The sequence below is a fragment of the Haplochromis burtoni genome, unplaced genomic scaffold, assembly GCF_018398535.1.
Source record: "Haplochromis burtoni strain Fernald_Lab_line unplaced genomic scaffold, NCSU_Asbu1 Contig_202, whole genome shotgun sequence".
Taxonomy (NCBI): domain Eukaryota; kingdom Metazoa; phylum Chordata; class Actinopteri; order Cichliformes; family Cichlidae; genus Haplochromis; species Haplochromis burtoni.
This window is the reverse complement of record NW_024582563.1, coordinates 415,820-433,917: the sequence shown is the minus strand read 5'-3', so window position 1 is coordinate 433,917 and position 18,098 is coordinate 415,820. Positions and strand designations below refer to the sequence as shown.

Genomic DNA, 18,098 nt, shown 5'->3' with positions numbered 1-18,098 from the left:
TGAATAGCTGGATGTGACACCCTGCATCTGTGCAATAAACTCACCACATCAGTACGTGCCTCAGCCGTCTGACTCACGACATTTTTGAACACAAGCGTCAAACAAGTGTCAGACATTTGTTCCACAAATGGAGATGTTGCCAATGGCACAGCGCAGTTACTACCTCCTGTGTAGTGGCAGAGCTTCAGATACTCACAGCAGAAAAAGGTGTAAAATTTTAACAACATTGAATGCAAAATTATTACAGCAGAAAATTATGTATTTCTTCCTGGTAGAAACGTAACAGTCTGGATTTTGATTAATTTGCAGGAATTGCAGCTCAGTTCAGCTTTTTCACGTGGTTCAAATCAACACTGAGTAGCATTTGCAGGTATTTATGATTTTATTTATGCACTGAAAAATCTTGCATCATTGATGTCTATTAAATAATGAAGAAGCCAATTTGAGTTTTATATGTGAGTTTAATTTGCTAAGAGTTATTTCTATGGCTGAACCATAATCCGACAGTGCTTTTATTATAAAATTGCAATGAAATCGAAAACCTCATAAGTTTTAAACTGTAAATGGTGTTGATTTCAGTTTTTGATTATTTTCTACATCGTTACGCCTGAAATTAATTTTTCTGTGTATTCTTCTCTTTCAGTAGAAAAGCATCACCCCGGGATGAGATCGTAGTGACGCCCTCTTTGTCTGGGACTCTGGGGCTGAAAACCAAGCAGCTGACGGAGGAAAATGCTGACTTTGCCTCTCGTCACCGCTGTCATCAATCGTCGTTCATCAGGGCCGACAATATGGTCCAACCACCATTTCACTGACCGAATTAAACACTGCCTCAGTTATGCGTCGCAGCTGACAGCCTGAATACCACATTTTCTGCCTCAAACGGTGTCTCATGTTGCACTACGGGCAGAATACTGCTCACATGTTAAGAATCTCAGTGGCTCGAATTGTTTTCCTGTGGTGGTTCAAGGAAATCAAAGCTTTGCACAAAGGTTATGTGGAAGAATAAGATACATCAGAGAAAGGCGATAGCTAAAATGTGCAGGTTTTCATGCAAACAGGCAAATGCAGAGATTTATTATTTCCTCTTAATATAAACTTCAACTTTAACTCTTTCATTTTCAACTGGTTTTTTTTTTTATTTTGTTTTTTTTGCCGTTCCATCACTCTAAAATGGCCTTTTAAGATGCAAAACTTTTAAAACACAGTGTATAGTTTATAGATGACAAATACTTTATCTTATATATGGGACTTTTTTTTTTGTCACAGCTGTTGAAATAATAATAATAGCAATAATGAAAAGCTAATCTCTGCCCCAATAACCTGTCCAGTTAGTGGTCCAGAGGTTGGTGAGGATGATTGATAATCCACAATCACTTTATTCAGTCTGTTGCTGTCACGAACTCTGATGCTGCTAACCCAGCAGAGCACAGCAAAGTACTTTACACTCACTACAGCTCATTGATAGAATATCTCTATCATTTTGCTGCATACACAGAACAAGGAGCTGTGTGGGCTGTAAAACTGCAAAAGTCTTCTATAAATGCCGATCTATTTCCAATCAAACCTAAAGCTAATTTCAGCTGCTCCCTTCTCATAAGGGATTGCCATAGTGATTAGCTCCATGTGTTTTTATTTGACAGTTTTACGCTGGATGCTCTTCCTGCCAGGATCTTGATCGGCCTTAGTAACCCATGCCACGAAGCTCTCGGTGGACAGTTTTTGTGCTGATGTTAAGAAGTTTGGAGCTCTGCAGTCACTGAGTCTGTAAGGCGTCGGCGACTTTCATGCCCTTCACACCTCAGAACGCAGTAACCCTGCTCTTACCTTACATGGTCTACCACTATGTGCCTGAATTGTTTTAGCTCCTAAATGCTTTTGCTTTGCAATAATAATATTGAGACATTTTACAAAGTACTTGTTGTGATAGTGATATCTATTACGCTACCATACTCAAATTCAGAGAGCTCTTTACAATCAGTTTTTTTGAAAAAAATGTTTTTAAAGGTAGACTGCATGGATAGGTGCTTGGTGTTATACACCTGTGACAATGGGACTAAAAATACTTGAATTTCAAGTCTGTATAATGTGTTCATAGCATATCTGAAAGTATCAAATAATGAGGGGTTTTTTCCCATGTGTGTAAAGCACTTTAACAGCTCTCCTGGTTAAAAAAAGAAAGAAACAAAAACCTTTGAAGACACTATATGGTGTGAATTAAATGCATGCTAAATGTTTTTGGGGTGTGTTTTTTTTTCAGTTACAAGTATGATCTGGAAGTATCACAAAGTTCAAGAGTCAGTGTTTGAGCAAAGCTGTGAAAACCACTTCCTCTTATCCTGTTTCTGTGAAAGCAACGGCCCGCCAGCAGGCACACAAGCCTGTAAACCTACTGATTACTTATTTTCTTATCACTGGGCTGAGCTGTAGAAGGGTTGGTGTGCTTTGTGCCTTTGCAGTGACTAAGAAGAAACCCTGTGCGGTTGGAAAAGTTAGTGACTTTCAGTTGATGCACAATGGCTTGAAATGTGAGCAGTGGAAATTAAATACACGATGGAGACAGGACTAAACTCTACTCACTTTTGGACCTACAGGATGTTTGGGCTTTGTGTCATGCAGGAATGAGATTAGAGCAAAATGTCTGCAGAAGATAAAAAAAATAATAATAATATTGTGGTTTGGTGAAAGTGCATTAAATTACAATCTTTCATTTGTTTGCTTGCTTTGTTTGCACCAACCACCAAAGTCACTGAAGCAAAAGTTCCAACAATGTGTGTTGCACAGCACTGGTTTGAGAGGCTGATTATGTTTACAATCAGTTATGTGTCAAGACAAATTTAGGCATGTTTCTCTCTTTTTTGTTGTTGCTTAATAGCCTAAAAAATGAACAAATGAACTGCAGAATAGTACATATTAATTACAGTTTCCCTTGGAATAAACTGTGCTATAAATAATGTTTGTCACCTAAAGAGTTATCTGTTATTCTACCCATAAAACAAACTCCAATTCCCCCAGATGTTCCTCTGATCCCAACCAGAGCACATGAACGTCTGCCTGGTAGTTCAGTCTGGCTCTACCTAAAATAGGAATATTTAATGTCTGGAAAAGTGGAATGTGCTGTGGATATGTATATACAAGCTCATTCTACAGCTTGACAATGACTACAAACATACAGTCTGAGTCACAAAAGAGTAACTAAGCAGTAAACATGAAGACCAAGGATTCTTGCAGCAGATGGACTGACCTACTGAGAGAATTCCACGTGATTTTATCACTTTTTTAAAACCTGCTGTGACGTGATTGCACTAACAGAAAACTGGAAAGCCGACATATGAGGGTTTTGAATGATGAAAAGAAAAGTTCCGTGGGGAAATAAATCGCAAGATACGAACTAATAAACAATAAAATAATATTTTAAAAAATAGAGAGAGAGATGTGTGTCTTTGTGGTTAAGACTCTACATAACAACAGAAGTGATTTTTACAACTATAGCCTGTGATTACAGGTTATTATCAGCAGGTAATGATAGGCTACCGTAACACTCAGAGTAGAGGGATTATTCGGCGATGTGAGTAACTAACAGCTCTTAAAAACTTCACGTCTTCTGTGGCTTGAAAAGGAAAGTATTTATGGGCAAAGCTTCCGACACCTGCAGACAACACAGGCGCTACTGGGCTCAGTAACGGGACTCTCAGTGTGTGTGTGTGTGTGTGTTTGTGTGTGTGTGTGTATGTGTGTGCGGGGAGGAGGCGGAGGCGGAGCCCGGGCTGAGATAACAGGCTGCTGCCTCGGCTCTGTTATCTTCCGCTCCCCGCCGTCTGAGCTGCGGATCTCCTCCGGACCTTTACCAGGATTTATTCATTTCCCATTAAAACTTCACTAAACGCCGAAGCGCTCCTCCCATGGTGTCCCCGGGAGACTCTCCGACATTCACTCGACTTCACGGAAACTATCGGCGACCGTTTTGGGGGGTCTTGAAAAAATCATGGAAACGTGGTTTTTGAATCACGTCCTCGGTTTGTCTCTTCTGGTCCTCCATCTGGGTCTGCCGGGGCCCCTCCGGGCTGGGACCCCCAGTAACAACAGCACGAATACGGCAACTCCAGCACTGGATGACTCGGTGGCCACGGATGAAGTCAGAAGCATGGAAAACAGCGCAACTTCAAATTCATACTCCAGCGAGACTTTAACACCATCACAGAGAAACCTCCTGCTCAGGCACGCTGCAGAAACTCACGCTGCTACTGCTGGAAACTTCGGTAAGAGCTCCGAGTGTGAGGCCTGCAGTGGCAAGTGCTGCACAATGATTGAAAAGATCTCCTTTTCATTTCGGCCTGTTGAAGTGAGGTAACATAAAAGGATCCATAAAAGTTCATTTGAGATCCTCCAACATTATTTTGTAAGTTAGTGGTCTTCTATTATTGACAAGTATGATTTTAAAAGAAAAATGTCTAAACACAAAGTTTCCATTTCCGTTATTTGTGACTGTGTTGTGTATTGTTTTATTTTTGAAAATGAAATAATAACACGTGCTTAGTTTCATCGTGCATGTGTGCCAGGTTTAGCCAGGTGTGCAGTATTCCAGAAATATGCCTCACTATAACTGTCCCAAAGCCTATTTTCTAATCCCATCCTGAAATGGCTCTTGTAGATGTGTTTATGACCATCAAAACTTTTACACACATGCAAGTTAGATGCTTTTCCCACTTTAAGAAATGGTATTTGGTAAATAGTAAATGGCCTGTATTTGTATAGCGCTTTACTTAGTCCCTATGGACCCCAAAGCACTTTACACTACATTCAGTCATCCACCCATTCAAACACACATTCACACACTTATATTTATATGTATTTTGTGAAATTGTGTTTAGAAAGGCTGCTAGAATTAATTTTCTTAAGCTGCTTTGCCAACGGCAAACAGTATAGAGCTGAAGTAATGTATATCTATTGACTGGTGTTATAACTGTTTAAAAAACAAAAACAATTTTACCACATTTACTTTCATTTCAAGTTCCCTGTTGTGTACAACCACTGGTTCAAAACCCAAAGATCTTGAGATTAGTGTTATCAGGAATGAGGCCCTAAAGCTAATAGTTTGGGGCTCATATTCAACTCCTGGAGCTCCTTCAGACCATTACACAAGTTCAAGTCTCACCACTGTAGGTAAACAGAGTATTTGCCATGAACTGTGACAGCTTAAAAAATTGACGAGGTTATCAGAACAGATGCATTCGCTCAATGCTTAGTAAACACTGGATAATCTACTGACGAGGTTATCACTCGTCACATCTTATCTGCATTCGAACTTGATGTAATACTACAGGTGCTGGCTTCCTGTTTAGCAGGAGGTGTTGAAAGCCGTAACATTTGTTCATCGGCTTATACCCACCTGGACCCGAGCATCCAGTGGTTAAACTGCTGTATGACACTCATTTATGCTGCAGTATTAAACAATCCTAAACATGCAGTTCGTCTGGACAGGAATGAGAGCATGAGAGCTGAAGCGTGCTACTTTTTGCTTGGCAGAGACGTTACTAATACAGAGGAACCTGCAGTTGAAGTATTTAGAGCATTTGGTGCAAGAGGAGGAGGGAATCCACATCCTAAGCACTCCATGACTACCTTCAGAAGTTTGGATGAAAGAACTAGAATTTGGGTCTGATTTCCTGTGCACAAAGCCAAACATCATCCATCGTACTATAAGAAGAAAAGCATGCCTCATAAAATTCCTGAATTATTGCCATACTGACTCAAAGCAATAAAAGATAGAGAAAGGACTTTAACTTCTGATATTTCTACTTTGCAGAGCCGATAACACTCTTATCCCTTAAATGAAGGGTTTAGGCAAAACGCTGCTGTGCTGGAAGAACATTTCTTCTCTACCACAGCTGGTTTAAGCTACACTCCTGCCAGCGGGAAGAAGGAGGGTTTTGATGCTGGGGCATATGTGAAAATAATATTTAATATCACAGCCAGTATCACGCATAATAATGTACCATAAAACATCCAGTAATGGCTGGACCGATGACTACGTCATTTTATTTTGATAGTTTTGCCCTTAAACTTCAACAAACTTTCAACTTTACTACTACAAATGCAACTTTAGCTTAATTACTATATAAACTACTATATATAGTGTACAAAGTAAGAATCAGAAATTACACACTGTGTAATAAACACTTAAAAGATTTGTCTCCATGGTAACAGGATACCTCAAATGTTGCACTATAACGCACGTGCTTCTTTGAATTTAAGAGATATTTTTAATCATTATGTTGATAAAATTCTTGATTCTTAAAGTTGCACACACTTCCATTTTGCAGTATAAATAAAGTTCAGGATTTTCGTAGATGCTGCAAAGGAAAGATGAGGCTGAAATGATTCGCTTTCCTCACTTAATGTTTATTCAATGACCCTAGCAAGATCATCTTGGCTGCCCTCTTTGGCCTGCATAATGAGTATAAGCCAGTCTATTCAAAGCACTACTGTGGTGTCATCTGAGGGTCTTTAATATGCAAAAGGCATTGCATTTGCTTGAATTAATATGCGAGCCATAGAGCTTCTGAAGTGGAACAGATGTTAAAAGACTGCAGTTACAACTGTGTTAACAGTTAAGAGATAGATAGTAGCTGAGGATCTGGGAGTGTCTGTCATTTGCTGCCAACACCACGTTCCTGTCTGAGTTTTGTTGCCCAGACGGTATCCAGAGAGAGAAAATGAAATAATAAGAGAGACACATGCAGAGGAAGTGAGAGGGAAAAATAGAGTCTGGTGGCCCAGTTCTCCCCTTAGACTCCCAGTGGACTGGCTGTTTAGCTGTTGAACCCTCCCTTTCATTGGTTCTGGATGTTGTCTGCTGGTGGCACTGACACTCAACTCAAGAGTGGTGTTGTTCCAGTCCAGGACAGCAGCCAGATAAGCTGTAAGACAGCACTGCACAAAGATAGGCAAAAAAAGACCTCTCTCACTCTTTATCCCTATCTGTCTCACATTTGATGCTTAAGTACTTCTGATGCTTTAACTCTTCTATCCATCTTTGGGATTCAAGTTGAGCAACTCTAAGCTTTTCAGAATCAAAACATTCTCAAATAGGGGGGGAAAACCTACCTGCTCCCAAAATAGGCAATCCTTTGAGTGTATTTTCTGCAAGGGAAACAAAGGTTTAACCGCTGCCAAGCAGCAGGCAAAGTCAGTAACAAACATGGAAACCCAGTTCAGCCGTCATCTTATCAAGCAGTTGGTGCTAAAAATAATTTTAAGCCCCCGTGTGTTGGATGTGTAAATAGATAACTGAATGCTGAAATGTTTGACATGTGTTGAACATGAATTATTTACATGTGGCCAGTGGTGCTGGACAAGCTCAGATTATCTTGGATGTTTGGAAACTGTAACCTTGCGAGAATTATTCAAGCTGGAGACTTTGCTGGATGTCATCCCGCTTGCTCTCTGCTGTTGGTTCCTTTCTAGCTCTACTGACAGCTGTAAAAAGGACATGCCTGGGGGAAAAAAGTGTTTAAAACAACAGTCACTACTTTAAAAGTCATTCTCTTCCCCTTTAGTGGTAGTGTTTTGGGAGTTTTTATGACTTAACAGTTTTCACACGGACTAAAAAAGACTGAATATGAGCACACACCCAGATCCACTGTGACAGCTTTCTGCCAGTTCCTTGTGCTCGCTCAGCTTTAGGAAGGAAATGGCTGATTCCCAACAGAGACAGTCCCCACCATATTTAGGACTTCAAGCCATTGTTAGAGTAGACAAGTTGGCTGCCAGTTGTTCTCCACCCAAAAGCATTGCCCACGCTGCAAGTTAAATTCTGACAGCATTTTGTCTCTGACTATAGACTGTACAGGCGAGACGGGGATAACACCCTCTGGTGGAGGTAAAGTACAACATATAGGCGAGTACAGCAACACTCTTTTGAGTCTAGTGATGAAGGATGCTGGTATATATTTAAAAAAAGATTGCCTTTAAATTTTTAGGTGGCTGCAGCAGTGCAAAGCCAAATTTCATGAAGTTACCAGCTGTATATGGTAGAAAAGGAGAAAGCCAGTGCATATTCATTTCTCAAGAGTTGGCATATGTGGCACAACAGACTTCATTTTGTCCAGTGACTACCAATAAATCACTACCAGATCATTTAAAACAGGGATGTCAAACTCATTTTACATGGTGGGCTGCATACAGCCCAGGAATTTCAATAGTTATTGGTGAAAAAATAACTTTTTGTAATTTTATTGTCCTAATTTTAACTCTAGTAATTAATTATTTTGTTGTTGGGATAGGTTTTTATCAGTAGGAAAAGCTGTAAAACTTGTACAAATACAGTCAAAAGTCCAAGGTTTATGCCAAATTGAAGTCATTCTGGCCCCCAGGCCTTATATTTAACACCCCTGATTTAACCTCCTAAGAACCGAACTCTTCCACGGCATGCATTTTTACTTTCTCTTTGATATTTGGGCATATTGGGACCTGATGAATGTAAAAACAAAGAATTACCAGATTTTTTTTTTTACCTGATTTTTGTTTCTAAGAAAAATGAGAGCCACATATGAGGATATTCGTTTAAAATTTCGATAGAACAGTTACAGTATAATGTCCTCGTAAGTGGATATCAGGCCCTTGTAGAGCAAAATTGAGTATTTTAGTCTAAATAACCCAAAATGTGATGTTCACATATGTGGACACCAGGTCCTAGGAGGTTAAAGTAACATTTTAACATGCCTTAACTGGACCTCCTTAATGATAGAAAATCTTTAAAAATGTTCATAACTGATTCAAAAGTGTATGATTTTATATTGGTGAATATTTACTAATGTGATCTTTTTCTCTATTCCTAGGCACAGACCAGACACAGTCCATTACAGAAACAAGCAGTGGGTCTATAGAGACTGCAAATCCACTATCTACTGAGCCACTTACCTCCAACTTTGTAACTGCCACTGAGGCCAGCAGCAGCAGCAGCAGGGACTGGAAGGACAGCACCAGCAGCACCAGCAGCAGCAGCAGGGACTGGAAGGACAGCAGCATCAGCAGCAGCATCAGCAGCAGCAGCAGCAGCAGCACAGCAGCAGCAGGGACTGGAAGGACAGCAGCAGCAGCAGCAGCAGCAGCAGCAGCAGCAGCAGCAGCAGCAGCAGCAGCAGCTTAGTTTCCAAGAATGGTGGCAGCTAGGGGGGCCCAAGGGAAACTAAAAGGGGGGGAAAAAAAAACACAGAGCCAGCAGCAGAGCACAGCAGCAAGCAGCATCAGCAGCGGGACTGGAAGGACAGCAGCAGCAGCAGCAGCAGCAGGGACTGGAACGACAGCAGCAGCAGCAGCAGCAGCAGCAGCAGCAGCAGGGACTGGAAGGACAGTAGCATCAGCAGCAGCAGCAGCGACAGCAACAGCAGGGACTGGAAGGACATGACTTACACAGACAAGACGCCAGGTATCTCTTATGTTGTGTCAGAGGAGGATAGGACCCAGGTGTTTACAGAGGAGGGCCACCTACTCCAAGACAACCCAGACACTACTCTCCAAATGGGGGATGCCACAGCCTCCCACACAGACGTCCTCACCGACAGCACCTACACCACCACCAGCCGAGCTGGGGAGAGGACCTTGCTGTCTGTTACCTCCTCCTCCAGCAACACCACCTCATCTGCCTTTACAGAAGACTCCAACTCCCGTCAGCCTCCTTCCACTTGGGGTATTTCTCCTAAGTCGACAGAGACTGAGAACTACACCCACAGTGCCCCGTCCACAGGGATTACTGGAAGGGACGTGACCGACTCGTTCAAAGGAGTGTTTTCAGAGACTGGGAGCCCAGCAAGTTCCAGTGGAACCCAGAGTATTACTGGACATCCCAATGCCACCGAACAACAGCACACGTCGACATCAGAAGAGCCGTCCGACTCAACGTCGTCTATCAGGGTGACAGAGCCCAGCACTGACCAATCTCAAATGTCATTTTCCTCTACGCCTCCTTTCACCTCACCTGCCAGAGGTCCCACCAATATTTCAGGAACAGAGCAAGGCTTGGGCTCTAGTTCTGGAGCGTCTACAGAGTTTTCAACTGGAGACCACAGTTCTAGCACTCAGAGTGGCACTGAGGGGCTTTCATCGCAGACCAGAGAGGGAAATGTCGACTTGGGTCTGACTGCAGTGCCCTCTACTGTCAGTAGTAGTACGTCTGAAACGAATCAGTCTCTGACAGATATGCCACCACTGGGTACTAACGTCTTCCTCACCACCTCACCTGCCACTGTTACAGAAAGGTATGCTAAAAAAAAAGAATATTGATGAATATTAATGATAATTTGAAGTTTTTAAAGTCTGTACCTTTAAAGAAGGTAGAAGCAGAACTTGATTTCATTTGACTTGAGGTTTAATTTTTCTCTTCGTCAGATCGCAGATAACAGAAGAAAACCCTATCATATCAACCGCTTTCAGCACCACCACCAGCACCACAACCTCCACTGAGGCTATTACCACACCTCCTCTAGCTCCAACTTCATCCGCAAGGTTGACTAGCACCGTGACTAGCTCTCCTCTACAGTCCCCTACCAGTGCCACTGTCCTATACAGTTCGTCCTCCACGGTAGCCTCCACTCTGGCAGCGCAACCGACCCAACGTGCGCCACCCAGGCACACGGAGGGCCCCGTGACTGGGATGTCTGACCCCACTAATGTCACCACCCTGCAGATCGAAACAAGCACGGGAACTAGCAGAGTCACCACAGCTCACAGCAAGTCCATCACTACAACCTACACCCACAGTACCCCAACCAAGAGTACGGAAGCTCTGCACACCACTAGGAATCAGACAGACAGAGGTCCTACAGAGCTGGTGGTCACAACACCACCCCCTGATTTTCAGCACACCAGTCCACCACCATCACCACCTCCAAGTGAGTTAGTCAGCTTCTTTCTCTTCAAATGACGGGACTTATTATTCAGTTTTCAGAGCAGAAATGTGTGTTTATCGTGTTGTTGTATGAGTTGCTCTTCATATTTGCATGTTTTCTTCTTACTATAACTAATAGAGGATTGTGCAATAACGATTCAGCGTATCACAGGTTCTAATATTCCCCAAACACTGTGCTTCCTGGTCATGAACGTGACTAATAATCTGAGTAGATGACATTAGCTGATTTCTTGCATGTTGCAATAAAGCAAAAAAGAGTTCAACCTTAATTTATTGACAGATTAATTTACTGAAAAAGCAGTCTTTACTTTTCTGTGGTGGCAGTTAGAGGATTGCAGCCGTCCTAAGCAATAAAATAAAAAGTACCACTGACATAATAATGATGAATACACATAACTTGGACTCTTCTTCACAATGAGATGCTGTTAAACGGATTTGTTCTCTCTTGTCTCAAGAATTTGCTGATGAATTTTCAAGTGATGCACTTGTGTGAAATGCTTTTAACGTGCAGCTCCTAGTGAATGGGTCTGGTATTCTGCACTGATCTTTCTTTCTGATTGGATGAATTCACTACTTGGAACAATGAATCTTTTACAGAAGCAGAAAAATATGGAAATTAGTTGTAGAAGTCTCAAAAAATCATCTATCAAATATAATAGACTTTGCATAACAGAGATAAAACTGCACATAGGAGGATGGATGACAGGTCAGAGTGAAACCGCATGCCCTAAAAGGTCAAACCGAAGCTTGTTTAAGGATGCTATTTTCCCTGATTAATGCTAACACACCCTCTATCTACTCGTAAATTTTAGGAAACCCTTGTGTGTCCAACCCTTGTAACAATGAAGGGATGTGTATGGGTGATGAACCGGATGCGTTCAGGTGTAACTGTCAGCAAGGATGGACGGGACGGACCTGCAACAAGGGTGAGCTCTTCTGCTCTTCTACCCAACAGTTTAAAAACAATATTGGTACTATGTGTGTTTTTCCATGTTTTGTCTTTCAAAAAACAAAATGCATGAAATGTTGCATCAACCCCTTTTTAGAGAGTGTGATAAGGGTGTAAAAGTTTGGTGAAATCCTTCCCAAATATAATATTGTTACACCTGTGTGTTTAGATATTGATGAGTGTAAGCAAAAGCAAGAACCCTGCCCCAAAGGCTCCACGTGCGTTAACACGAATGGCTCATTCAGCTGTGAATGCCCGCTGGGCTTTGACCTTGAAGATGGACGCACATGCAGCCGAGGTAAAGAAAAAGGACATTAGAGTTTGTTTTTTTCTCCAGTCAAAGTTATTTTCTCAGAGGCCTTTTATGTTTTTTAATTCACACTGTTTTCCCCCCTTAATAGCTAAGACATTTCTCTGCACTATCAGTGCCAACGGATCACTACATAACTCTGATATCCAAAGACAGATCATCAAGCTGGTGAGAGGCAGTTCGCGTCACTGCATATTCTGTGCTTCACTAAGCTTATGTGCATTATATCTTATACATGCTCCTGTTTTTGTCTTTCCTGCAGTTCAATGTTTCACTCTCTGACTACCCAGGTTACAGGCGCTCAACAGTGACCAAGCAGTACGTGTTTGCATTGAATTTCTGCACATTTTCTGTATTTTTTGATGATGCTAAAACTTAGCTAGTTAAAAGGGATCTCTCTTATCTATTAGAACCTTGTTTTCTTGTTATTTACAACACCAACAAATTCTCCATATTGACCTCAGATCTCCTCCCCATAGAGAGAAGGATGGTGTTAGTGTCATGGTTGCTAACACGTTTTCCACCTCCGCTAATGTGACAACCACTGAGGTCAACAACAGAATCCAGATGTCTCTCAAAAACTGCAGCTCCGCATTAGCCCACTGCCAGGTGGTCCTGAAATACAAGCTCACTTACCACGGTGAGTGTGATAGCCAGAAATCTCAGTGGAAATCATTAACTGTGTTTGTTTTAATTAATTAAATCGTTTTTCCAACTGCTCTTATTGTAAACTTTATTTAGGGCAGTCTCATTTCAACCACCAGAGGGCAGAATTTAGCCATAAAAACATTTAATGAACTGTGGCGTGATATATTTGTAAAAAGCTTTGCATGTGTATAAGCCAGAAACTTCAAAGCATCATATAACAGCTTCATTTCACAACATGACACTACCGGTAATTGTATAATCATGTCACAGGACACTGGTGCTGTGCCTCTAAATGCTAAAATATACTGTACAAGCTCTGCATGTCAAAATTATTCATTTTTCAATGAAACAAAGGGGAACTATTAACAAAAATTGTGTTTTATGATCAGATTTTTATAGCTGAGATTAATTCTGCCCGCACTGTGTTCCAGCGGAGAGTCTTTGTGCGGCTCAGAAAACCCAGTGTGATGAAGAGCGCTCCAGCTGCACGGACACCAGTGGTATCGCGTGCTGCCAGTGCCGTGAGGGATACTACAAACACAATCCTGACGATTTGTACTGCTTAGGTAAGCTCTTCTTTATTTACATGTTGCCACATGTGCATTTTTGTTTGAGTCACCAACCTGAGAGAAGTCAAATGAAAAAGTTAAATCAAGGAAATTAATGTCTCAAAATATCTCCAGTTTCCCCTAAAATTTGACTGCTACACGTTATATGAGAATTTGACCGAGGAAGCCAAAAATGAATAAAACAGCACTGGCCAGGCCTTTGAAACCTATTTACCAAACTGTGTTGTTTCAAGTCACTGAACAAAATGTCTTGTTTCAGAATGTGGAGATGGCTACAAACTAGAAAATGGCACCTGTGTCCCGTAAGTTTGCTTCCTTTTGTTTCTTGTCAGTACTGTTTTCTGAAAATATTCAAGGCAACTGAAGGTTCCATTTCTTTATTTCAGATGCATGTTTGGTTTTGGAGGATTCAACTGTGGAAATTGTAAGTGAAGCCCACCGATCATACTCATCTTAAATAGAATTTCTTATATCTTTAAATGTGCTAAATTTCTTAAGTGTAATTTTGTGTTATTTTTTAACTGTAATAAGAATAATATTTAAGGTGTTTCTATTTGCAATTGCAGTTTACAAGCTGATTGCAGTGGTAGTGTCACCTGCAGGGGGCGCCCTGCTCCTCATCCTTGTCATTGCTCTCATTGTCACTTGCTGCAAGTAAGTTTGCTTTATTGTTAATTCAAGAAAGTAAATGTAATGAATATTGCCCGATAATATTATTTTATATTATAAACCCAATCTGTATGTAAAAGATGGGCTTAATTTGGAAGTGCCATAAAATAACACTCTTTTAATGATTAATAGGAGGTGAGGCCTCCTATTGCAAAAATTCTGTAGAAGTCAAAAGGTCTTTCTGCTCAATTTATAACCTCAGCAGGTATATTCTTGATGAATTTGTGGTGAAATTCACATGTTTCAAGTCTCATGTACAACATGATGTTTTCTGGCCCCATTTAGAGTCAGAAAAGCACAAAATTCAGGGAATACTAGATCCTCATCTGACTCATGACATCTGAGTTTTAAAAAAAAAAGGAAAAATACTCAAGTAGAGACTTCCATCATGGTGGCTACATCCATCTTTTATATACAGGCTATATTTATAAACAAAAACCCATCAAGTTTAAGTTTTTTCAATGTGGAATCTTTCAGGAAAGACAAAAATGACATCAATAAGATCATCTTTAAAAGTGGAGACTTGCAGATGTCCCCGTACGCAGACTTCCCTAAAAATAACCGGATATCCATGGAGTGGGGGAGAGAAACAATAGAGATGCAAGAGAACGGCAGCACAAAAAACCTGCTACAGATGACTGATATCTACTACTCTGTAAGGGAACATGTCATTTCTCGCTTCTCACACATCTCTGTCTCTTGTTTAAGTTAAGGCTTCGTTTCTCTGTGTGTGTGGTTGATGATAAAGTCCTTTTTTTGTTTCCTCTGTTATTTCCCTCAGCCTGCCTTGCGTAACTCAGACCTGGACAGAAATGGCCTGTACCCCTTCCCGGGTCTCCCAGGCTCTCGCCATTCATGCATCTACCCAGCCCAGTGGAACCCATCTTTCATCAGTGATGATTCAAGGAGAAGAGACTACTTCTGAGTGGGCCACTGTGAACACGCAAACTATTAGAAACGTACCATTTTTTTCATACTAACAGTTGGGATTTGTCAGGATGGGTTTTCTGTCACTGTGTGCAAACCCTATTTGCACACTAAATACGTGTTTGTGTGTGTCAGCACATTATAAACGTACACATTTTCTCGAGTAAAATGTGTTTCAGTGTTTTTGCATGGCCCATTCACGTTAACACGTGCATTTTCCACCGTGCTGATGTTGTATTTAATGTGTTTTTCCTGCCTTACATACAACCACCAATACTAATTTGCTCCAGTGTGTAGGTCGGTGATCCATTACAGTTAACATCGTGTCTGCCTCTCTTGCTGCCAGAGTTATGCTGTTGCTGGCTGGTAATGCATTGCAGCTTTGCTTGAACAAAATTGCTTAATGATAAATAAAAGCATTCACGATGTTTCCATTGTGCTCACCAGATATGGGGAAAAACGCAATAAAAAAAATAATGCAGCATCCTTTGGAGGGATAAACCACAAATAAAATGTAGCAAGCAGACATGCAAAAACACAGATAATGTCATTTCTGTAAGTGAAAGTTTAACATGTGTGTGCCAATGCTGTGATCTTCTTACGTAAAGTATTGATTCAACATGACAACAGCAAACCACTGAAGGGTGAACAAAGTTTAGCTTCATGCCAGTAGAAACTTAGGAATGACTTTGTAGTCTGTTGCCAACATTTATTTATTCCTTGTATGTCCAAATCAATGACATGTAGCATAACATCTCGTACATACACACTGACTTTAGAGGGATAAACCTGTGGCTTTAAATAAGTATGTGTGTGTGTGCCTGTGTGTGTGTATGCGTGTGTGTGTTAAAGAATGAAAGTGTGTGAGGAATAATAATCTGTATCGTTACTGTTGTTAAATATTTGAATGTAAAGATGTATCATGATTAGCTATTTCTGTCGTGGATTATTATTTTTATTTGAATGTTTTCTAACTTGGTGTTGATTCTGGCGTTTTAGTCAGATGAGCTTATTTAAATAAAAATGTTACACAGCATTTTCTCTGGGACTCCATTCTTTAAACCTTTAAATCCTATATGTTTGGGATAAATGGCACGCTTTATATTACTCAACTGTAGGTTAATTTCTGTTTCTTGCCAAAAAGTAATGATCATTGCATCGTTTTAGTACAATATTGTGCCATAAACCAAGAAGAACAAATTAGCAATTTAAACTTGAAGGAAATGGGATGATTGGAAATTCAATACTAAAACAGTACATTTAACACTGGCTGGATATTGTCATTCATACCTTCATTTTTACCTTCAAGTCACTGTCCTGTTATTTGCACTAAACTTTTTGCTGCTTAGACCTTTATCATGTAAAACTCAGAAGTTTACATACACTGATTATGGGCATAGATGTCATAATACCTTAAGGTGAAGATCTAACAAGCAAAATTGTAGATTTACACAAGTTGGGAAGGTGTCTTGGAGCCATTTCTAGTTCAAACAACTGCACATAAATACGAGTGTTTTGAATGTGTCTCCACTTTGCCAAGGTCTGGTAGACTGTCAGCCTCAAATGATTTTCAGGAACCACCAATGCTTAACCCTGCCACGAAATGCTGGAACACCAATGTCACTGTCCGCAGTAAGTGATTTTTCACCACGGACAAAAGGGTGGCGACCAAGAAAGTAACCCTTGCTCCAAAACTGACACTTTCAAATTTGACTGAAACTGCGTCTAAATTCAGATAAAAAGTGAGATTACTGTACTCAGCCCCAAAAACTGTGTCAAACCAGATACCTTGGATGACACAACCTTGGCCCCCAGTAACAATGTGAGGAATCCTGGAGTTATTTTTGACCAGAATACAGTTCAATGTGCATATTAAACAAATATGTAGGACTGCTTTCATGCATTTGTGCAATATCTCCAAAATTAGAAACATCCTGAATCAGAGTGATGCTGAAAAATTGGTTCATGCATTTATTACTTCTAAGCTAGACTGCTATGGACCATTATTATCGGGCTGTTCTAAAAGCCTTCAGTTCATCCAAAATGTGTACAGAAAGGGTACTAGAAAGAGAACATATTTCTCCCAGTTTGGGTTCCAGAGACAAAAATTTGCTCTACTTTTAAGGTTAGGCTTAAGACTTTTCTTTTTGCTGAAGCATATAGTTACAGTTGGATCAGGTTACCCTGAATCCCCCTTTAGTTACGCTGCAGTAGGCCTAGACTGCTTGGGGGAGTGAGTGTTTCCTCTTAATTCACCTTTTTCTTTCACTATGTGTTTATAAACCACTCTGCATTTATTCATTAGTAATGAATTTATTAATTTGCATACGGTGCAATTTTACCAATACATCTGAATTTAACCTCAAAATCAAAATTTTAGCTATATGAGAATTTGAAAAACATGTAAATTCTGAGAATGTAATTTAGAACATCTTCTAAGAATGTATGAATCTGGTGCTTCTTATGAAGAAGGTCAAAAACAGAGACTGATCTGCTGCCTCCACTATGAATGTTTTCATTAAGATCATTTTTCTAATAATGATTAATGGACCTTTTTGCTATTTTCAGCATTGCAAGAAATGTAACTGGTTTGTTTGCTTTGTATAGATCATAGAGAAAAGATCAAAAAGCTTCTCAGGCTTCAAGTAACAACTTGAGTTTCATAATAGCCTTGATTTTGGTGTTTGCTTGAAGATTTTCTGTTACGTTTGGCAGCATCAGTTACAACCTCACAATATGTCATGACATTTTTACCACCATCTCTGCGCAAGTTGCAAAGTACTATGTATACCATTGCAGTTTCCATAATTCAGTTGTTATTCCAGTGGTACTGCCATGCAAACACATAGGGAAAATAGCAGCAAATGGAAATTTCCCTCTCCTTTCAAAGGTCCAACAGTTAGGTGAGAGTCACTGGCTTTGCTAAAGGAGTCCTTTATGTGTTCTGTGCTGTGTGGTCTGCGCATGTTTTTCTTAGCACATACTCATTTCTGGATGTTGTTGACTTACATATAGCTGGGAGCACATTAAACTTAGTAGCTTGTCAGGCTTAAATTGTGAACTTTGTAAACAAACTGCTGTCAATCTTTACTATCATATATATATATATATATATAT

At 40.4% G+C, this 18,098-nt stretch overlaps 2 protein-coding genes across 2 annotated transcripts in view; both read left to right on the top strand.

Moving 5' to 3' along the window:
• Positions 1 to 1,987, top strand: part of slc12a8 (solute carrier family 12 member 8) — a gene marked incomplete in the record, with an annotated part of 23,939 nt that extends 21,952 nt beyond the window's left edge. The window contains 2 exon segments of the mRNA XM_042226239.1: positions 310 to 370; positions 644 to 1,987. Of these exon segments, the coding sequence (XP_042082173.1) occupies positions 310 to 370; positions 644 to 815 (233 nt within the window).
• A 1,792-nt stretch (positions 1,988 to 3,779) lies between these two features.
• heg1 (heart development protein with EGF-like domains 1) lies at positions 3,780 to 16,017 on the top strand. Its single transcript, XM_042226227.1, has 15 exons — positions 3,780 to 4,259; positions 8,841 to 9,044; positions 9,218 to 10,259; positions 10,390 to 10,892; positions 11,722 to 11,835; positions 12,028 to 12,156; positions 12,260 to 12,336; positions 12,431 to 12,486; positions 12,648 to 12,808; positions 13,248 to 13,382; positions 13,645 to 13,687; positions 13,772 to 13,809; positions 13,952 to 14,039; positions 14,532 to 14,709; positions 14,836 to 16,017. Exons 1-15 carry the CDS (start codon positions 3,986 to 3,988, stop codon positions 14,977 to 14,979), a joined length of 3,186 nt encoding a protein of 1,061 aa, XP_042082161.1. The 5' UTR covers positions 3,780 to 3,985; the 3' UTR covers positions 14,980 to 16,017.
• The last annotated feature ends 2,081 nt before the right edge of the window (positions 16,018 to 18,098 follow it).

Bases quoted from the DNA above. Each gene is read 5' to 3' on its own strand.
- heg1 (XM_042226227.1), top strand. From the start codon at position 3,986: ATGGAAACGTGGTTTTTGAATCACGTCCTCGGTTTGTCTCTTCTGGTC. The intron at 12,487-12,647 runs GTACGTGTTTGC...TCCTCCCCATAG, and splicing joins CGCTCAACAGTGACCAAGCA to AGAGAAGGATGGTGTTAGTG. The intron at 13,810-13,951 runs GTAAGTGAAGCC...TTGCAATTGCAG, and splicing joins AGGATTCAACTGTGGAAATT to TTTACAAGCTGATTGCAGTG.